Source organism: Nelumbo lutea, chromosome 1, assembly GCF_056320005.1.
Source record: "Nelumbo lutea isolate HS-2025 chromosome 1, American lotus-T2T, whole genome shotgun sequence".
Lineage (NCBI taxonomy): Eukaryota > Viridiplantae > Streptophyta > Magnoliopsida > Proteales > Nelumbonaceae > Nelumbo > Nelumbo lutea.
In genome coordinates this window covers 69,317,964-69,342,014 of record NC_142684.1, presented here as the reverse complement: position 1 = coordinate 69,342,014, position 24,051 = coordinate 69,317,964, and the positions used below count along the sequence as shown (strand labels likewise).

Here is a 24,051-nt window from a genome sequence, read left to right as displayed (position 1 = left end):
TGATATGCCTTGATACAATAATTTAATTATAAGCAATGGTGGGTGGTATTTTTGTAAATTCAATACATAAATTGGGGAGGGTTGGGTTTAGCATGATTCCATACCCTACCTGTAACTGTTTGGTTATAAAATCTTAAAATCTACCTTATTCCCAAAATCAAATTTTCAAATAAAAAAACCTGTCCCTGCGGATAGGGAGGAAACTGCCATCCCTAACCTCCACCTAATACAATTAGGCCCTTAGTGAGACGTTTCTGGGCCATTTGCACATGATATCACATGCTCCGTAGTGAGCGGGCAAAGGCAATGACTGAAACAGCATAGAAAAGTATAAGGATAATGCATTAGTCTGAGGAAACTGGAAAGATAGAGTGACAGAAGAAAGAGGATTTTCGTTGGTTTTTTTTTCCAGTTAAAAGACAAAGAAAGAGGAGACAATATGCGTAGTTGAATGGGTATTCACTAGAAGACTTTAGCATCTGAGGAATTTGAGGCCGAAATCTCCAGAAAAAAAGTTCCCATTATATGATTACGATATCTGTTTTAGTCCATTTATTTTCTTTGTTCCCAGATCAACAGGAACCACATTCAGATTGAGTTTTGAACTAAAAGTTTTTCCTTTTTAAATCTGAACTGTTTGACTCCAAAGAATAATTAAATTCATAGAATGAATTGAGTAAAAAGAACGAAAAAAGTAGCTGAGCCAGCTGGTAGTTTCTTATAAGTTCACTTTAGACAGTCAGTTCGTGCACCATATTCTCTATCGATTCAATGAGCATTTCACCCAGAAATCAAACAAAGAAATTAAGCGCATTCATGGAACAAAGCACACCTCCTGGTCTCCATCCCCGCCGCACTACATGTTGAAATTGGAGAGGGAACCAAGAGAGACTATTCTTTCCTATCATTTGTTATTTATTATATTTTTTCCAAGTCAATATGACAGTTAAAATCAACCTTTCACAAAATTACTCCCATAATGTCCTACAGTACATTCTCGCCGTGTATTAGAAACATTTTCCAATGATAATATTATCATTGAGACATATTCCCAAATACACGGCGAGAATATGCTGTGTCACATGACAATGATTTACAAAGAAAAATAAAAAACTGGCAGTCCAACTTTTTTAATATTTGGTGATATATATGCACCACATTAATAACCTTTATTCCCAAAGTGAATGGTTGTAGGAATTGAATCTGCGTCTATGCTGGAGAGATCAGTAACAAATTAATCAACTGAACCATCCCTCTCAGTTGGCAATTGGCGCTCGAACTCTTTTGACCATGCAAATAAAAAATAAATAAATTAAAGGTCCATTAAACTACTCTCCAAACAAGTGTTTTGGAGGTAAAACTTGTCTAAGAAAGTATTTTCTAGATAAACTCCCCAATATCTTCAGTTATCATGGAATCCAATATAACAGCAAATGAATACATGAATCATAATTAATTTATTGATTGACCAACTTACCCCAGTAGGTGCTAAATAAGGACAAACAACAAATGGGGCCAATGAATGAGGTAAAGGTCATTAACTTAGATTCGTTTCACTAACTAGGTCCAAGTCAATACCCCAAATCTCCAAAAAGAAAGTTCCAAGTCCCGGGAGATTTAATAGAATATGACCCGCATGTGGAATTGTGGGTTCAAGTCATTCAACCATTTTGCGCGTTCTTTTTTCTCTTTGTCAATATATATAGGAGATACTGAAATAAGGAAATAGACATCTTATTTAAGTACTCTTAATAATTAAAGTACTACTTTTTTTTTAATTTGTATTTTATTTTAGAATTAGCAAGATTATTCTACTCTTATTTATAATGTTCAGAGAACTGAACTGGGCATAGAATCAGAGAAGGGAGAGGTTCACGGGTTAAAAGTTCAATCGAGTTCGAATCAGAGGTTTGATGATGTGCCATATATATATATACACACACATTATGGGTCATATAACTACTATATATAATATATTTTACAATTTTTAATGTATTAAAATATAGTAGATGAATGGTAAGCTTCTTAATTTTTAAAATAAATGACTAGCGTCTAAGCCTTTTACAATAAATAGTCATTAATTAGCATAAGTAAAGAGGTAGATTAATGGTAATTAAGTAATTTGTGAAAATAAAAGGTCTTGAGTTCAAATCTTGTTAATATTTTAAAACTTTCAATTATGTATGGACCTGGGCGATTTCATGAAACTGGGATCGGTTCACTGGTTTTTTGGTTAAACCGATCGGTCAACTGGTTTTCAATGAGTTTTAAGAAAATCTGGTTATTGGGGTGTGATCGATTCGGTTAATGCCTCGGGTCATGGTTCAACCGGCCAATGTGGTCCAATTTTCTAAACACTACTCATTTATAAACATTTAATACTATTTTTCTTTTCTTTTTGAACCCAATGTGTGTGTATTTAAGACACCCTTTGGTTTTGATCAAATGCTTAGACCCAAGGTTTTAAAAATCGACCCGAAAACAAAACCACTATGGCCACTGGTTTCCAGGTCAGCGGTTCGATTGTCCAAATTAATCAATTCAGACTAGTTACATTAATAGGGCAAATGTTAGTCTTTTTAGACTTTTAGGTAATAGATTTTTATGAGAAAAGAGAGGTTGTGGTTGTTGGCTGAGAAAGAAAGAAAGAAGAGAAAAAAAAAATAAGGAAATGAAGGAGAGAAAGGAAACAAAGAAAGGAGGGAAGAAGGAAGAGGTGGAGGAGGATTCAACCTTCACCGGTGATGATAATGGTGATGGAGGACAGCGGTGACAATAGAAACACAGATCTCAGATTTGAGATTTGATTTCTTTTCTGTCTCCAACATCTGCGATCTAGTGATCTCAGATCTGAGACCGCCCTTCTCTCTCTCTCTCTTTGTTGTACCCATGAACCACTATCTAAGTCAAACGGGTTGCAGTTCAACTACCTAGATCAGTGGTTCTATGACCAAGTTAATGGGTTTTGGCCCAAGAACAGATTAAGGGTGAAACAAAACCAATTGCTTGGATGGTTTTTCGGGCCAAACAATTTGAACGTCTGAGTTAACAACGGTTCAAAAACACTACTTAGCTAGGCCTCACTCCTTTTCAAATAGATGCATTCTCTTATTCTTTTCAGTTTATCTATTAATTTATTATTTGTAAGGATTAAAGTATGGTATTGAATATTGTATCGGATAGTTCATATATAAATCCGAATGCAAATACACTTTGGGAACACATGAATACGAATGAAATATATGAAAATACTTGGATACACTAGGGAAATGCATACAAATCACATAAATATGTTAATAACACTAAATCTAAAGTAAAATTAGCTATGAATGAAGTATAAATACATGAGAAATGTATACTTTAATAGGTTATATAGAAACATTACAATCGACAAATACCGGGACTCTCGAAGATGTACATATCATACAATAATTATCACTTTATTTCATTTTTTATAATTATAATTATAATTTTTATTACCTTTTAGGAATTATTTTATTTAGTATTTTATACAAATAATCTCTATTTTTTAAAATAATTAATATTTTTTTTATTTTTAACATACAATTGTTTATTTTTTACATATAATTTTAAAATAACACATATAAATCATTTAAGGTAGATAAAACAAATTATTTTTATAATTTTTAGTTTTTATTAATTTTTGTTGAAAATTATTTATGTATTTAGTATTTTTATTTAAATAATAACTATAATTTTTCAAATAATAAATATGTTTTCATTCTTAATATATAATTTATATGTAAAATAAAATATATAAATCATTTAAGATAAATAAAATAAATTAATTTTATAATTTTCAATTCTTAGTAAATTGTTGGGGAAAATTAAATCTTAAATTAAAGGTTTGAATATGTCATCAAATTAGGGTTCGATACACCTCTGTATCATTGAGTATCAAGTCATATCCACCAATATAGTGCAATATGTACCAATACAGTAGCATATCATGTCGATACACACAACTAACAAAATACACATAGAATTGTAGTGTATCATGTGCCAGTGAGCATGAATACAAGTAAAAATGCCTCATATAGGTGTATCACATTGATACTTTAATATTTTTATTTAGTAGTTGATCAAGACTACAATCAATCTTGAATCCCAAAGTAAAAAAGAAAAGATTTCAGAAGGAGCAAAGAAGAAGAAAAGAGGAAGAAAGCAGAAGCACATGAAGGGTTTTAGAAAAGGAGAGAGAGAGAGGGTCGAATTGTTATGATTTGTCGACCCACTCTTAATATTTATATGTTTACTAATTGTAAAAAGGCTTAACTGCCCTTATTGCTTACATAGCAAATAAACTAATAATAAAGCTAAAATAATAAGTTGTAACAACAAACTGAAATAACTACTAACTAACACTGACATAACTAACAAAGAATACATGTTGTGCTGCCATACGAACACAGTGGGGACCACAGTCATGGGGTACACACCAGTGTTCTCTACACTCCTCCTCAAGTTGGGAATAGACATTTGTCATTCCCAACTTGCATAGGTCTGCCTCTAACTTCTTCCTTGGAACAACCTTGGTGAGAAGATCTGCGAGCAGCATGCTGGGATGATATACAGGAGACACACTTCTTAAGATGAAACCCTTTCTCTGACAAAATGTCGATCGACTTCGATATGCTTAGTTCTGTCATGCTGTACCGGATTGTGAGCTATATTAATAGTAGCCTGATTATTACAATACAACATTAAGGGCTTCTCATGATTAATACCCAACTCTTCAAGTAATGACTTCAGCCATAGGATTTCAACCACACCATTAGCCATCGATCTATATTCAACTTCAGCACTAGAACGAGAAACAATACTTTGTTTCTTACTCCTTTAAGAGACAAAGTTACCTCCTACAAAGGCACACCAGAGGTAGACCTCATGTCATCAGCACTCCCATCCCAATCAGCATCTGTATAGACCTCTATCTTCATGTGATCATTATTCTTGAATAGTATACATCTACTTGGACATCTCTTCAAATATGCTAATATTCTCTCAACTGCAAGGAGGTGAGTAGTTCTAAGAGAATGCATGTATTGACTGACAACACTGACTGCATAACTGATGTCTGGTCATGTGAGACAAAGATAGATGAGTTTTCCAACCAACTATTGGAACATAGCTTTGTCTTCAAGAGGCTTTTCACCCTCTGCACTGATCTTGTGATTCTGTTCAATGGGTGTATTTGCAGCCTTAACACCCAACTCTGGTGAATAATCCCATGATCAAGTAGATAAGAGGTCAGTGGCTTGGTAAAGTATTCTTTCGCATTATCAAATCTGAGGATTTTGATTTTGACTCCAAACTGGGTTAAAATCATCTGATGAAAGGTCTGGGTCAGAGCAGGAACGTCATCTCAAGAACGCATAAGGTAAACCCAAGAAAAACGGGTATAGTCATCAACAAACAACAAGAAATATCTGTACCCCCCCCCCCCAACAGAAGGGATGTGATACAGGTCCCAAACATCAATGTGCACAACATCAAAAAAATTACTACTACTTTTATTACTCAAGGAATAAGATGTTCTACAATGCTTTGCAAGTTCACAACTCTCACATCTCAAATTTGACATCTGAACAGACTCAAACAAATTAGGAAACAAACTCTTCAAAGACTGAAAGGATAAATGACCTAACCGATTATGCCAAAGTATAACTAGACTAATAGACTGAGAAACAAAAGACTTCTTATCTTCATGATCTTTCCAATGAGAACTATCCCCAAGCAGATAGATCTCATTCGTCTCATGGCCAGTCCCAATCACCTTCCTTGTCTCCAAGTCCCAAAAAACACATCGGTCAGGGAAGAATGTTACTGAACAGTTATGATATTTTGTAATACTACTGACTGAAAGCAAGTTAGTACCAAGCTTAGGAACATGCAAAACTGAGGTTAAGGAAATGGTATTAGACAACTTGATGTCTCCCTTGCCAGAAATGGGAACAAGGGAATCATCAGCAATGGACACTTTATCTTTACCAGAAGATAAGTGTTAGGTAGTGAACAGTGATGGCAAGCTAGTCATATGGTCAGATGCACCTGAGTCTATTACCCAACAATGTTTAGTGTTACCTGGAGCTAAAGCATGGTAAGCTGAGGCCCGAGTACCTGAATGAGCAAAGGCTGATGTGGAAGGAGCTGATGATGACTGAGATGATTGAGTTGAATTCCCAACTTCCTTTTCCAACTGTGTTAGGGAAGCCCGAATAGCAGCTAAGGTATCTAGAGGCGTGTCTTTTGTGCCCGATGAGGGTGCAGAATCGGTATTAACAGCCATATGGGCATTATCCCTTTTGTTCCTCAGTTTTGCTAGGACTAGATGATGGTGCATCTTCCAACACGTGTCTTTAATATGCTTAGGTTTCTTGCAATGTTCACACACTAGATCCCGCTTATCTTCCTTCTTTATATCCCTTTTTGTATCACCCCCAGACTTAGGTTTAACTATTGCCAAGGCTGGTGGGAAGGGCTGATGCTGCATCACAACTTTTCTCCTAGTCTCTTCACTATGCACCAATGAGTAGGCTTGAGATAAGGTCACACTGTCCCTTATTAATATCTGTTGTCTCACAATATCATAATCGGAATTCAGACCAGCTAAGAATTCAAAAACCCTGTTAGTCTCCACTTGCTTTCTATGAGTCTGTGCATCCTTCTGACTTTCCCACTCAAGTGTTTCTAGATGGTCAATTTCATGCCACAAAGATTTCAAAGTAGAGAAGTAAATGGAGATTGGTTTCTCTCCTTGCTTGAGGTTATTAACCTCACACTTCAATTCATAGGCCCTAGCAACATTAAGGGGTTGGGAGTAGGTCTCTTTCATGACATCCCATATTTTCTTGGTTGTTTTTGCCCACAAATAGTTTCGGCTTATGTGTGGCTGCATAGAATTGCACAGCCATATCAAAACCAAGTAGTTCTCCTAAACCCATTTAGTATACATTTGGTCCTCCTTAGATGGTTCTTTCACATCTCCCAATAGGTAGTTAAGTTTTCTTCTACCCCCAATAGCCATCATGGCCGATTGGGCCCATTCTAAGTAGTTGGATCCATCAAACCTCACAGTTGTAATCTGAAATGCATTCTTAGACATATTACCAAAATTGCTAGTCCCAAAAGCACCTTCCCCCTGATTCTTGAACTCCATTCTTGGTCAAGAATTAGCAATCAAAAACTTTTGAATCTACTGTAATAGGAAACAACACCTAAGCAACTAATAACAGGCGGCCTAGGTCTTCCACAAACAAGGGGAAAATAGAATTCTGTATGAACCCAGTTCAGATCTGATCTGAAACCAATCGGCAGTTGTAAATTTTTAGGGTTAACCCAGTTCAGATCTGATCTAAAACCAATCGACAGTTCTGAATTTTAGGGTTTTCTCTCAAAACCCTAAAGAGAAAAAAGTTTCAGTCGCACCTCTTAGAATAGACCAAGATGGTTCTTTCAAGGTTGTTCTCAAGCAAAAACTTACTTTGTGAAAGAATATCTCTGGTCGCTACCTTCTGTCTGATGTAAAACCCTAATCTTGGGGATCTAAAGCCTTTTTTAATTCTTCCTGACTATTGGAACTCTCCCAACCTTCTACAATCTTCTTAGTAGTAGCCGCACACTACCAGTAGCCTCCAAGAATCAGCTGATCCTCCTTCTTAGTCTCCCAGCCCTAGGCAACTCTCATGTGGTTGGCTGTACCAGACTCACATGAGAAACCCTAATCCTTGATCTGACACCAAGTAGTCAATCAAGACTACAATCAGTCTTGAATCCGAAAGTTAAAAGAAAAGATTTCAGAAGGAGAAAAGAAGAAGAAAAGAGGGAGAAAGTAGAAGCACACAAAGGGTTTTAGAAATTGAGAGAGAGATGGTCAAATCGTTATGATCTGCCAACCCACTCTTAATATTTATATGTTTACTAATTGGAAAAAGGCTGAATTGCCCTTATTGCTTATATGGCAAATAAACTAATAATAAAGTTGAAATAACAAGTTATAACAACAAACTGAAATAACTACCAACTAACACTGACATAACTAACAAAGAATACATGTTGTGCTGCCATACGAACACAGTGGGGACCACAGTCGTGGGGTCCACATCAGTGTTCTCTACATATTTGCCACTTGTAATTTATCTAGAGATTCAATCGAATCAAGTTAAATCTAAATTTGACATGTCAATTCAATTAAAATACTTTTACATTGGACTCAGTTCAATTAAAATATATATTTTTTATTTTACAAATATATAATATGTTTTTTTCTTTTATATCAGCTTCATATGAACTTTGAACTTTTAAGTCGAACAATTTATTAGTGGAACTCGAATTCAAATAACTAATTTAACTAATCCATATATTGGAAATAGATTAATTGATTTTTGAGTTCGATATTAATTGAACTTACTGGTGTTTAGAACTTGTGTGCAGCGTTTTTAAATAGGGTTGCATCTACAACAAGTGTGTACATGTGTACAGTAATCGTGTGTGAAACTCTGAGTGCGCCTTAACTCCAGTTATGGGAAGAATTAGGGAGAATGACTGTTCAGCCCATCTCAGAATTCTTAGCCCCATGGTACAGGTGGGATGAATTCTGACCGTGGATTGATGCCAAATCCACAGGCATGATGTGGTTTATAGGGGGGCTAGTAATAGACCATGAGGGGCTGTAATTTCAGAATTCTACAGTGGACTGCAATGTACTTCTCTGGAAAAATTATTGGATGTATGCTACGCAACAAGAGTGGGTTTGGTCCTCACACTGTCCTCATAGATTTTTGTCGTCATGCATTGGCAACATCTCCCTCATTGTATGTTTTTTATTCATGGGGCCAACCTCTGCAAGGAGATTAGGACGGTGTGAGAACAATTTTGTTTGGATTAAATCCGATTTATGTTGCAACTCGTTTTTCTTCTTACTGAAAGAAAATAGGGATGGCAGTAGGGCGGGTTCAAGAGGGTTTTGTAAATTCTAAACCCTATCTGCCTCCCTAAACCTCCCAATCCATAGCAGGCTAGATTTTGAGAATCCAAACCCTCATACATGAAAATGCAAAACCCTCCTCGACCCTAACCTCCCTGCATTCAAGGGTAGGGGCGGATTGAGTTTAAAACCTGCATCTAATTTCTTATTATATCTTGTTATATATAAGCAATAAATAGGTAAAATAACAAAAACCAACAAACTTATTTGATTAAGACATGTAAAATATACTATAATTATAAATTATCCTTCACATAAAATTCAAAATATTATTAAAATCAACATCTAATGCATAAAATTTATATGCTTTCCATACAGGTCAGAAAATATCCATACCCTAATTGTACATATATGAGTTATAACAAGGTTTTAAAAACTAGACTAAACACAGAACCGTTTAACGGTGAAAGGAAGCCGATTGTCTGACTGAGTCAACTGGTCCGACCATCTGATCCAGTCTAATTTTCAAAACCATGGATTATAGAGTTCCAAAACCCATCCTTCCGTAAGTGCAAGTAGTGGCGAGTACCCCACGGGATAGACTTGTATGAGGCAACGACTCAAAGTTCTCAGATCAGGATAGAGCTAGCCTATACATAAAGTATTGACTTGTTGAACATTTACATACGAAGGAATTTTGAATTTTCCACGATGATGGGGCCTGGGGGCACCGTTATTTATAAGCCAATTTGTGATAAAGCACGATCACTCTCATAGCTGAACGAAAGAAGTCGTGAAAATTGTTCCAGCCCCTACCATGCCGATATTCCGTTTGCCATTTCTTTTATTTGTTCTTCACTCCGTTGGTCTGGTCGTGGTTTCACGGAATTCCAGTTCATGGCTGACGTTAACTGGTGCGTTCACTCGTTAATTTGCTTTCTTTTCGTTGCGTTTAATGTATGTTTAGTCCTGCTTCTTCCTCATTTTTCTTTTCTCCTACATAATTTTCTTTATCAGTGGTGAATACTGGATTAACTTGCTTGTGAGAGTTGGGCCCGGTGTAATTTTAAGGCCAATTTGTTTGGCAAGAGTAGCAAGCAGTCCTTAACTTGCGTTTAATGCTTGTTAAGCCTGATAATATTCATTTCTAATGCCTGTGTTTTCAATTCATGATAACATTAACATCGATTTTATATATGGGTTGGATTTGATCTTTTCATTTTTTGGTCCTTCTGGTTTCTAGAGTTGTACTATTCTTTGAGAGCTATGGTGATTGGTGAGAAGCAGATTTATGTATTGGTTCTTGTTTGTTTGCAGGAAATGCACCTTTAGTCATAGCTAGGGGTGGCTTTCCAGGGATCTTTCCTGATTCCAGCTTTGCTTCCTACCAGCTGGCACTGAATACTAGTTTATCTAATGTGATTCTGTGGTGTGATGTACAACTGACAAAGGATGGAGCTGGGATATGCTTTCCCAACATCAAGCTGGAGAACTCTTCTGACATTTCTTCTGTTTTCAGAAATAGTAGGATCTACCTTGTCAATGGCCAATCCACTAGAGGATGGTTTTCTGTGGACTATACCCTGGATGACTTAAAAAGTGTCTACTGTAAGTTGGATTTCTTTTTTTTCTTTTCTGAGTTCCTTCTAAGCTTGATACCTGAACTCTATGATTGGCTATTAATATATTTCTAGACATTAACAGAAAGAAACTCATTACAAAATACAAATAAGAGACGACCTCCACACTGAAAGGATGATGCATAATATATTTCTGAGTTCCCCTCATGTTATTTCAATAAAGAGGTCGTCTGCTTAATTAGTTATATTTCTTAATATTGTTCTAAGTTCTATAATTCTTTGAACGTATCACGGAAGTTTTATAATTCTCTAAGGGACTAAACCTTAGCCCATGGTTATTGGAATTTAAACTACCATATTGTAATGCAAAATTTAAACCTTAGCCCATGTATATTGTATGAACAAGCTTCTAAAACTGACTACTGAATTTCATTTTTTATATATAGTGTTTAGGACTAACAGTTTCCTCTTCCTGTACCACTTGCACTTGGCCCAGTAATGCAGGGAATTTACTATCGAACTAACAAATTCGATGGTAATCGTTACAATATTCTTACTGTTGAAGATGTGGCAATTAAACTAAAACCGCCAGGCTTATGGTTGAATATTCAGGTTAGTTAGTTTTTTACGCCATTTTTCAAACTAGATATTGTTTCAGTTGGTGTCAACTTGATTTCTTCTTTTTCTTCTTCTTCTTCTTCTTCTTCTTCTTCTTCTTCTTCTGGTTTTGCAGTATGATGCATTCTACAGGCAACACAAGTTGAGCATGAGAAGCTACATTCTTTCAGCATCTAGACGTTTTGTCATTAATTACATCTCATCACCGGAGGTGGCCTTCCTGAGCACCATTGCAGCGCGATTTAAAGGAAGCAAAACCAAACTCATCTTCCGCTTTCTAGGATCTGATGAGATTGAGCCTTCGACTAACCAGACTTATGGTTCACTTTTGAAAAATCTAAAATTTATCAAGAAATTTGCCTCTGGAATCCTTGTTCCCAAGAACTACATATGGCCTGTAAACACGGCTTTATACCTACAACATCATACCTCCATTGTGTCAGATGCTCATAGGGAAGGCCTGGAAGTGTTTGCGTCAGATTTTGCAAATGACGTAGTGTTTAGCTACAATTACAGCTACAATCCACTCGCTGAGTACCTCTCTTTCATTGACAATGGTGATTTCTCTGTTGATGGTGTCCTGTCCGATTTCCCTGTAACTCCATCGGCAGCCATAGGTAAGCTCTTCTCCGCCTCCGGTCATATCTTACAAACTATATTCCTAATAAAAACGTGCATCATTTTTAAAATTTGAGAATGTGGAATACTTAACAACTACTTGTTCAGCATAAACGATGGCATTGATTTTTTGTTTATGACTATAACTGGTTCAGACATATAAACGTCTACTACTTAATATATTTATATATCTAATGTATTTCCAATAAGATTTGATAACAAAAAATGACACCCTGCCTTAAGTATAATTAGTATTACCACCATAGAGTTGTCTGGGCATGAAAAACTGCTTTAATCTGATAGATTTGAATGGTTTTCTCATATACATGGAGTCCATCACTTGGAACTGCCCAGAAGGTCATCTCTGAACTCTGTTAGTTATCCATCAATTACGTATATGTACTGTTACTTCCATTAATTTTCCTTAATTCCATTTTTGGGCCATTATAATTTTGTTCTGCTTCCGAAGAGTTTTTTGAATATGTTAAAATTTGTTAATAGATATAAGTTATTTCCATGTATCTTGCCTTACTAAAAGCCCACACAATTCAAAATTTGAATAGAGGCAGTCAGTCTGGAAAGTTGGTAAATGATCATTAGAGGAAATGTGAATTCACTGAATTGAAAGTTAAGTTAGGGCATACATAGTTCATGGATATTCTCTGATTTTCTAAGTTAACAAAAGAATTGTATTAATTATGGCTAGGACTGTACATTTAAAGGGGAAAAATTCAACATATCATACCTTATGTTATCCCACCACTGCCATGGGTTCTATTCCATGTTCATTTTCTCCCAGGAAGGTGAATTTTGGCATTGCCTGTATTTACTAGGATCAGAATGTTACCTAGAAGATCCATTGTGAAGATTATATAGTTTTGTTGAGTGTCCCAAGTCTAAAAATGAAGAGGCATCAGAAAGCTAGCTAACCACTCAATAATCTGTAGATATATATATGGAAATTGGGGCGGTATACATTCTTATGATTTAAGGGGCCATTACTTGGTGTAAACTGATAAAATTTTGGGGTAACAAGCATGAGAATGCGAGTTCAAGTCTGAGAAAGGCCAATTCGTTAAACAAGCAGATCAGTTGTATCTACAACATTGAGGCCCCCATTATTTTATTATTTTTTTGGACATTAGAAGTACACATTACAGGGGAGTCAGGGGTGGGGATATATCTGGGTGCAAGTGAGGCCCATTGGCCATACCACAGAGAGCCTGAGGTTTCGCAGGCTTGGTCCTGCACCTCCTATTTTGGACAGATGCCAACTGACCCATCTCAAATGTTAAGTCATCGGCAGGCCCCCATTAAAGAACATGAAGAGTGGTGCTCAACGAATTACACAAGGAACTATCTTGCATCAAGAGTGAAATTATGACCTTGCATAGAGATGACTAGTGAAAAATCACTAAGGGATCCCTCTAGGTTGTTTTGCCCAATATTGATATTCTTATTATTTTATCTATTGAAACTGTATTTAGCATTGGAAGACGTTGAAACTCCTGTTTTTAGTTTTTCTGGGGTTCTATTAATAGGGTCCAATAATGTTGATGTTGTTCAGTGGTCCAATAGAATTTTAGTGGATTTTGAAGCAGTTTTAGTGCCATACAAGTTTGCATAGCCATGAAAATGATATTCTTTTGCAATTAAGCCTAGGTCGCCCCTGTACTATTATATAAAGGGATAATATTAGATTGAACAAATTTTGAGCAATCACGCAAAAAAGTATGCTACTCTTTGTGGATAGAGCTATCCAATCAGGATGGGTCTATTATTTACTAAGTTCATACTGAAACAATTTCTGCCAGTTTCTTTTTTTGTCTGGGAGGAAACAATGTTCTACTTTGTTGTGCAGTTGAGTACCATGCACCGTTGGGCTATGGTTTGTTTTTTCCACCTAGTTTCATATTCTTCCTTTTTTTTCCTATTCAGTTGATTGCTGAATGGTCTTTCATGATTTCTTTGCTTCAATATATCACATGTTTAGTTTCAAGAGATTCTTTTTTTCTTCTGGAAATTGATTTCTCCCTACTACTATTGCAGATTGTTTTTCTCATATAAGCAACAAAAGTTCAGGAAAAGGTATGTTGCCAATCGTATATTGACTCTTTGTCTTAGGAATCGTAACCTTGAATTCAAGTCAAATTCAGAATATAAGATATATCAATCCCGCTTACTACTTTCGCCTTGCTTTGTCAGCAATTTCAATTGTTATCTCACATAATGGTGCTAGTGGAGTATATCCTGGTTGCACTGATCTTGCATATAAGCAAGCTGTTGAAGATGGTGCTGATGTTATTGACTGTTCTGTTCAAATGACAAAGGATGGAATTCCCATATGCTTAGGCTCTATAGATCTTTTATATGGCACAACAGTTGCTCAATCACAATTCAACTCTCGTTCTTCTAATATTCCAGAGATTCAGGAAACCCCTGGAATTTTCACCTTCAGCCTCACCTGGAAAGAGATACAAAGCTTGAAGCGTAAGTTGGCTTGTTCTCTGAATATTAACACACAAACTGTATTTACAACCTTCAATTAATTTTTGGAAGAAAAGCATGGCATGCCTAAAGAAAGATGAACATTTTGAATGTGATCCTAACTTTCTTAGAATCTTGACAGAGATTGAGGATTTTTATGTTTATTCATCTGATATAATAAGCTTTAACAGTATAATGTTTTGTCAGAAAAATATTTTCTTCATTATCCAATTTTCTTTGCTACATTAACAGAATAAAATCAGAACCCTTTAGAGCTGCAACAGGTAAGATTTTCAGCTCATTCACTTCTCTTTGCTACACTAGCAGTGTGGCAAGTCAACTACCATTCTTATGGCTTTCTAATATGAATATGATGGTGAGTTGGCAGTTCAGATTATACAAGGCAGAGCTTATAATTTTTTTCTATTTGGCTGTCCTTGAAATTAAAAGATACTTTTTAAGTACAGAGGTAAATAAAAGTGAGGCAGTCCTGAAGGATAGACCAAGAACCATAAACCCACCAAGATACAGGAGTACTTGGAAACCAAATAACCAAGACCAAAAGAGAGTAAAAATCCCCCCTTTGACAAAGAACCCCCAATACAAGACATCCCTCATGATTCCACTTTTAGTGGGATCATCTGATACATTTTCACAGGCATAGCTTTCAACTAGAATGAAATGTTGAAATTGGCAGCTAATGAAATTAACCTCACTTTTCCATTAATGAATTAGTTGGAAGTTAAAGAAAGAAACAAAGAAAAAGAAAAGCCTGATCACATTAAGGCCATGTTTGAGAGTGCTTAAGTTAAAAATAAGTGCTTATTCGAATAAGCACTTATTTGCATTTGGCACCCAACTTTTCTAAGTGCTTATTTTTTTTAAATAAGCACTTATTTTATATTGGACGTTTGGTAGTCTTTTTTCTCTCATAAGCACTTAAATGAGCATTTGTAACTATTTTTTCCTTAATTTTCTTTCAAATTTTCAAAATATGCCCTTTGAAAGCACTTTTATTAAATTACTTTTATAAAAACACTTTTTATGAAAATACTTTTATGAAAGAACTTTTAAGAAAATACCCTTATGTAAGAACTTTTGTGAAAGTGCTTTTATGAAAGCACTTTTACGGAAGTGCTTTTATAAAGTGCTTTCCTAAAAGTACTTTTGTAAAAGTGCTTTTGTAAAAGTACTTTCTTAAGTGATTTCGTAAAAGTGCTTTCATAAAAGTATTTTTATAAAAGTGCTTTCGCAAAAGTGCTTTCATAAAAGTACTTATATAAAATTTAACTAGGGATAATTTTGGAATAAAAAATTGAATGAGTGCTTATTGTATTAGCACTTAAAAAAAGCTGGAAATTTGGGCTTAAAAAATAAGCCCTTATTTTTAAAATAAGCACTTATTTTGGGCTTATTTCCCAAATACCAATAAGTGCTTAATGGCCCAAATAAACATGTGTTTTGAATAAGCACTTATTTTTAAGCAGTCCCAAACATGGCCTTAATCTACTTCTCCCTTTGCGTTGTTGTGCAAAGCACCTAGGCAGGATCTTGCTCAATGAAAAAGACCTTATACTTGGGACATCTTTGAAATTCTTAAAAGAGATCACTATTCCTATCTATAACCACATTAAATTGCTGTCCGCTTAGGATTTTGTTAAATGTAAGAATTGCCACTCTTTTTTTTTTTTTTTTGCACATGATTCCTGTCTTGCAACATAAAAAGGACAATTTTCCAGGTCGAAATATTTAAGCCATATGTTCTATTTTACAATGAAAACTCAGTTTTCCTTTGCATTTACATCAAAAAAAAGGGTGAAAAGAAACTTTAAAAGGTTTGGAAATAATAGCTAATTTTTTTCAATCTGAATGATTAGGCATCCATTAAGACAAAAATAAACACAGCCATATGCAATGGGCTATCTTACATCTTGGTACTTAGTTATTCTTCATTACCACTCTCACTGTCAAGCATGTCTTATCTGAAAACCATTTTTGTTCCATATGAGCTTGTTTCAATGGTGTTATTTTGAAGAACACTGTGGCATTAGCTATCTAGTTCATTTCTATGATATAGAAACACATTTTTCTGTACCAATTATAAAAAATTAACTCCTATCTGGTATAGTAGTAAGTTGAACTTCCCCATACACTCCCCCTACATGTGCTAGCAGATAGTCATATCATGTTGTATATGGGTATATGAAAATACACAGGATGCAACCATTGAAAAGCCTAGAAATATAGGAATTATCAAAGGCCACAACAATGGGGACTCTATGTACAACTTTCTTCTTATGACTTCCTATTTACATCTAGACTCATATCACCACATATTCATCCACAATAGTATGATTATATTCCAACCTCTCATGTTACTTAAAAAATGATCCTTGAATAATAACTAACTGATTTTTTTTTTTTTTTTTTTTACCACAGCGGCCATAAGAAATCCATTCATGGATTATGGTTTGTTCCGGAATCCTGCATATAAAAATGCAGGAAGCTTCTTATCATTGGATGACTTTCTGGCCTTTGCAAAAGGCAAATCACTTTCTGGAGTCTTGATCAGCATAGAGGTCAGTATAATACCAGACTCCTCTGTACAAAAATACAACACCCATCATTCCATTCAAGAATACAGTGCAAATACATATAAAATAATACAAAATACAAGGTTCTGCACTCTACATATTTGTATTTTTACTCCTTCCAAACTGAGCCTTTGGGAGGCCAGGGGGCCTTAAGCAACCTTTAGAGAAAAAATATCTAGTTATTCAATTAGGTCCCAACTTTTCAAGGTAGGATCATTACCAACTGTAATGCAACTAAATGTTTCCTGAAATCAAGATCCAAAATAAAGATTTGTATACAGATAGGGGTTGACCAACCAAGAACTGGCCTTTGCTGTTAACGAATATCCCTGGTCAGGATGGCATAATAAGAGAAGGCTGTCCTCCTAATCGCACATACAAGCAAGCATTTATTGCTTTTTACCCACCAGCTCTCACTAGTAAATAATTCACATATGATTTAGTCTGGACAAAGAAAAGAGTGGGTGGTTCTGCTTCTGCATAGAGAAGTTCCATTATTATCTTTAAAATGCCAAAGATAGAATACATCATATGTGTCAAATGGCAGGTCCCTTTTCTGATGATCAAGTTAGCTTTCCCATCTTGACTTAAATCTTCCTCATTCATTTCCTCTTTGGGAATCCTCCTTACTTTCAGCTGTATCATGACATTTGTTTTGTTTGCTTTTCCTGCAGAATGCAGCCTATATTGTGGAGAATCTGGGGTTAAGTGTAGTTGACGCAGTGGTTGATGCTTTAAAGAAGTCTGGCCATAATAACCAAACCAACCAGAAGATTATGATCCAGTCTACTAATAGCTCTGTTTTAATCAAGTTCAAAGAGAAAACCAATTACCAGTTGGTGTACAAAATTGATGAAGTTATCCGTGATGCCGATAAAGCATCCATCATGGACATCAAACAATTTGCCCATTCTTTGGTGATCAGAAAGTCATCCATATTTCCTCTCAATAGCGCCTTCCTCACTGGTGTCACTAAAATTGTATCGAAGCTACACTCATTCAATCTCACTGTTTATACATCTGTATTCAGGAATGAATTTGTATCTTCTGCCTGGGACTTCTACTCAGACCCGGTTGTTGAGATTAATTCATTTGTCATGGGAGCTGGGATTGATGGAGTCATTACTGACTTCCCAGGAACAGCTACAATGTACAGAAGTAAGTAGGCATCTGATTTTGCAAATCATTTAACTATATAAAGGCTGTCTAATCTTATGCTTTGTAGTTCTATACAACAATGCAAAGCATATTCTAAGTGATTGGTGTTTTGGATCTTTTTATTGATGCAGAGAACCGATGTTTAAACAGGGGAGATAATATACCCAGTTACATGAGACCTGTTCAGCCAGGCAATCTCTTTCAAGCCATTTCTGCTGAGTATTTGCCACCGGCAGAGGCTCCTAGCCCTGTCCTGACAGACTCTGATGTGGCTGAGCCTCCTCTGCCTCATGTTATAAAGAAACCATCAAGGAGTGGGCCTGCTGCATCTCCAATGCTCAGTGCGTGGTCGCCCATCGCTGCCCCTTCCTCCCATCTCTAGGGACCAGTTAATATCCATTTCATGGATCCATGTTGGCAATATGATATAGTTGCATTTCTTCACTACCTTAAAACCAGGATTAGGAGTATCTATTTCATGGATCTATGGTGTAATCAGTATATAGCCGAGTTAAGTGGACCAGCAATATGAGCAATTTGACTCTGCATCAAATATCTAATAAATGAAAACGTTGCCCACGATTAGTTTACACCATCTTCCATCGTTGAACAAATGTTTTCAGTTTTTTCGGTTATTTTATTTATTAAATAATTCTGATTTTATTGTTGCAGATAACTGCTACATTGGGTTGAACCAATGGACAATATGACCCTAATTAAGTGCCCTTTTACTGATCGAAAAGCCTGGTGGGTTTTTGAGCAGTTCGCATTGGGCCATTGGTTTTTTCTTTATTTTGAAGGAATAGTTTTGTCAATATGTTTAACAAAAAAAAAAGACCGGGTATATTGGTTTTACATAGTACATGTTAGAAGAGACATAGAGAGGGTGGGCCTTGGCGCAATGTGGGTGGCCAGGGTTCAAAATTGGAAACATCTTATTTATATATGTGTATATTCTAGCGGGGACCGGTACGATGTACGGGATTTATTAAGCGAAAGATAAATAATAGAAAGAGTTATTTACTAAAATAGCCCTTATAGTTTTATGGATTTTCTAAAATCTACCCTATAGTTAAAATTTTACTAAAATACCACTTATAATTTGCAATGGATTTAATCAATCCTCCATTAGATGACGGTGGAAAATGACAGTGTTGCAATAAAATATCACAATTAAATTGATTATATTATAAAATCAATGCACATGATGAGTGAAAGATAAATAATAATTAATAATCATTTATACTTTATATACTACTTTTAATAATTTTTGATAAAAAATGACAATATTTAATTTTAGATAAATTTAAAACAATAAATACTTTTAATAACTTAAAAAAATCTATACTTCGGTTGGTTTCAAAATTTTAAAAATTATTGTTATTTCAATAGGTTAACATAATAAAGCAGGGGCCCAAAATGATAGTGCTTTAATAGTAGCAAATTACCTTTTGTGCATGAGATTTATTTGTATATTTAATAAATAAAATCAGGCTTGACCTCAGGCTCGGGCAGGGCTCAGACCTTAAACCCAAATTTTAGGGTTAGGCCTGGGTTGACATAAACCCGGTCCAACCCGCCCGACTTCAACCAACTGATCAAACCAAAAAGCTGACCCAAATCGATACAACCTAAGTGGGTCAGTCAGTTTTTACAAATGGTTAGTCGGTTTCAACTGACCAACTCCCCAACTTGACCAAGTCAATTTTGTTGGCGAAACAACCAACAACCGAACCAAACCAACTCATGAACACTCATAATTTTAGCTAAATCAACAGTCTCATCTTTGACAAATAACAATAGTTTAATCTCCAATAATTATTGAAAATATATTGATAATGAAAAAATACAATAATTACTAAAATTATATTAAATTACTCAATAAATAGTATACTCTCAAAGAATAATTTAATCTCTAATAAATATTAACCAATAAGTTATAACAAAAATACAATAAGTACAATAAACAAAATTTAAAATTTTCAATAATCGTAGTTTAAACCCAATAATTAGTGAAAGTTTCCTCTTAAATAACAAAACAAAAATAAATTTATACATAATTATTGAAAATACATTTATCACAAAAAACAATAAATGATTACTAAAATACAATAAATATTAATATTAGTATATATAATTATATAATAAATATATATTCAGAGTTTAAAATTATTATTAATAAATATTGATTTTTATGAAAGTTATTTTCTTGAATTATTAATTGATATAAGTGAAATTAGTTATTTACAATATTATGTAAAAATATTAAATTGTTATTAAAGTTATTTATAATATTAAATTATTATTAATTTCAATGTTATGTTATAGTTATTTTGTACTTTTCAGATTTCTTTTTAATTTACTTTATAGCTTCTATATTTTAACTAATTTAAAATATAGTTATGATAAATATTTTGTTATTTAAATTATTTGGTTATTTAAATAATTAAAGAATATGTAAAATTTTAATTTCAAAAATAATAATTATTTATTGAATTTAATAATCCAAAATTTTTATTTATACAATTATTACATAATTTCATTATTACGTTTGTAAGATCTTAAATTATTATTAATTCCAATATCATGTTATAATTATTTTCTACTTTTAAGAATTTTTTTTAATTTATTACATAATTTCTTTATTTTAACTATTTAAAATCTTTTTATTTTAAATATTTAATTATTTGAATATCTAAGTAATATGTAAAATATTTAAATTTTTTGTCATTTATTGGAATTAATAATCCAAAAAATTATAATTTATACTATAAATACACAATTTCTTTAATAATTTTGTAAGATATTAAATTATTATTAATTTCAACATTATGTTATAATTTTTTTCTACTTTTAAAAATTTTTTTATTTTATTACATATTTTCGTTATTTTAACTATTTAAAATATAGTTATGTTAAATATTTAGTTATTTAAAAATTTAAATAATATGTAAAATATTTAATTTTTTATTTTTATTTTATTTATTTAAATCTATTACATATTACTAAATATTTTGTTATATAATTATTGACATATTTATAATATTTTGTTATTTAAGATATTTATTTATTGAAATATTTAAATAATAAATTATTTTTAATGTTACATTTTTACTATTTGAATAACATTTAAATTGATAATCCAGAAAAGCAAAATTTAAATTTTTAGTACATAATTTCATGATATATTTTGTAAAACTATAAAATTATTTTTTATATTTTTAATTTCATTAGAATATTTAAATAATTCTATTTTTTTAATCCAAACTTTCTTTAGAAAGATATAGATAAAAAGTGGGGGAGAGGATAAATAGGAATTAGAGATAATTTAGGAGAGAAACTCTCTACTAAATTAGAAATAATTTCAGAGATAAATAAAAATTAGAGATAATTTAGAAGATAAATAGGAATTCGAGATAATTTAGGAGAGAGTGGGGGAGGTACTTTAGGAGATGAGATTATTTAGGTTATTGGGAAAGTGAATTTCATTGATTGTTTCAAAAATGACATGGAATAAAAAAATAAAAAATTCAAGAAAATGAGAAAACTTCTTGACTGCTTTGTTTTAATATATATACTAGTTGGGACTCATGTGGTGCACGGGATTTATTAATCGAAAGCTAAATAATAGAAAGGGTCATTTACTAAAATACCCCTTATAGTTTCTTGGATTTACTAAAATCTACCCTATAGTTAAAATTTTACTAAAACACCACTTATAATTTGCTATGGTTTAATTAATCCTCTATTAGACGACAATGGAAAATGATAGTGTTGACCCTAATGTTCATTTAAATATATTTAATTAAAAGAAAATAAAAATGAAAATACCAATTTTGCCCTTTATAAGACACGGATAACCACTCTATTGGCTATATTTGGTTAATTTTGTTTTCTATACAAAAAAAAATGTTAAGGGTATTTTGGGAATAAAAAATCATGGGCCTAATGAAAAAACAAACACTCCTTAATGAAAGGTTGATTAAGTAAATAAATTGTAAGAGATATGGGATGTTTTAATAAAAAGAAAACTACAAGGTAGGTTTAAGTAAATATGTAAAACTATAAAATGTGTTCCAGTAAATGACCCTAATAGAATCACATAAGAGAGCACACTTGTTTTATATTTTCAACTTTTTAAATAATAAATAATTATTCATTTTTATATACTACTTTTAATAATTTTTTTATAATACAAAAATAACAATTATTATTTTCATTTAGGTTTATTCATCAAATTGATGAAATCGACCAACCCGATCAACTCGACCCGAGTTGGTCAATTTTCTAGTATTTTAGGTCGGCTTTGGTTAAAAAATTTCCCAATTCGACCAAATTAGATCAATTTCATTTTGGCCATTTGTAAACCAACTAAAATCGAACAACCTAACCATGGATATATATTAATATTTTATATTTTAAATATAATTTTTAATATGGAAAAGTGAGAAATTTTCCATATTTCTTAGTCCAAAATGTTTTATATCATAAATCTATTTTTTAATAATTGCACTATAATTTTTAAAATTTAATTTAATTTTTAAGTTTAAATCTTTTGAACCAACTGACCAAACCAAAAAACGACACAAACCAATACAACTTGAATGAGTCGGATTTCACGAAAGGTCAGTCGGTTTCAGTTGACTAACTCCCCAACCTGACCAGGTTAATTTGGTTGGCCAAATAGCCTACACCGAGCCGAACCAACTCATGAACACTCATATTTTCAGCTAAATTAATAGGCTCATCTCTGATAAATAACAATAGTTTTGTAGAAACCACTGATGTGGTCCCCACCTCTTTCTATTGTACTCGTATACAACTACTAGTTAGTTAAGTGTCAGTCCACAATTAGTTGTTAGTCTTTTATTAGGACTTTAGTCTTTTAGTCTTTTATTATGACTTTAAATGTTGTCTTTTATTAGGATTTTAATTTTGCCATGTAAGCAGTCTAATCCTTATTTTAGAATTAATATAAATAGAAAGAGGGGGCGGTAGATTAAGCATCACCTTCTTTTCTGAAATCCTTCCTTCGAAACCTTCTTCTCTTCATTTCTCTTCCTCCTCTCATCCTCTTAATTTCCTGTTGATTATACACTACAGCTTGGGCTGTCAGTAATCTCATACGACTGCATGGTATCAGAGCCAACCTAGGAAATCTTATGATAGTCTGACATGGCCGACTGCATAAGAATTTCCTAGGGTCAGAAATTTTCCAACAAAAGGGATCATCGGCTAAGTCTTGGAGATTGTTGGTGAAGCATCAAAGGATCATCAGCAATCAGGAAGAGTGAAGGGATAGGATATCCATCACATGGACGCCCAAAGATTGCGGAAAAGGGGGCGAATTTCAAAAATTTTCTTCTCCCTTCAACTGGGAATCGTATTCTCTATTTAGAAAATCATATTTTCAATGATCATTCTTGAACCATAAACTGAACCAGATCTGAACCAAAAGGAGTAAGGAGGGATTATACCTGATACGGAGAAACGGTATCTCCCAATAGAGGTGTTCACGCCCAAGGAATGATCCAAAATCTGCTCCCACTGAAGATGGCGCAAGGCAGGGTGGAGAAAAATCAACAGTGTTCTTCCAAAAGAACTTGACCCTTCACAAGAATCAACAGGATGGCTTGTGAATACACCTCCAATCAATCTTTTCTCCAAAAGATTGTTATCAAGATTGAATCTTGATTACTCTTGTAGAGAGGAGGAGATCGAACTGCTGGAGGTGGCGGCTGCAGGAAGGAGGCGGCAAGAGAGTATTTGCAGGGTGCAGAATTCTCTCTTCTTGTAATTTCAGCTCTGAAGACAGGAGTTGGGTATTGCATGTCTAAAGGTTGCCGCCCCCTCCTCATTTTATAATCTTAAAGGGATCAGCTCCTAATCCCATTAGGAGTTGCTAATCCAAATCATATTTAGATAAGAAGTCCCTTTAAGTGATAAGGGATAACCCTTATCTTATCTGCAGATTAGATCAGCCATCTCCTAATCTAATTAAGAGGCTTCTAGATCTAAATATCATTTAGATCTTGGACTCTCTAAGTGG

At 33.8% G+C, this 24,051-nt stretch overlaps 1 protein-coding gene across 1 annotated transcript; it reads left to right on the top strand.

Moving 5' to 3' along the window:
• Positions 1–9,736: 9,736 nt before the first annotated feature.
• Positions 9,737–18,592, top strand: LOC148875145 (glycerophosphodiester phosphodiesterase GDPDL4-like). Its single transcript, XM_088965748.1, has 9 exons — positions 9,737–9,861; positions 10,265–10,555; positions 11,024–11,139; positions 11,261–11,762; positions 13,813–13,851; positions 13,969–14,253; positions 16,690–16,829; positions 17,519–18,002; positions 18,134–18,592. The coding sequence occupies exons 1-9, from the start codon at positions 9,765–9,767 to the stop codon at positions 18,382–18,384; spliced, it is 2,205 nt and encodes a 734-aa protein (XP_088821874.1). The 5' UTR covers positions 9,737–9,764; the 3' UTR covers positions 18,385–18,592.
• Positions 18,593–24,051: the final 5,459 nt, after the last annotated feature.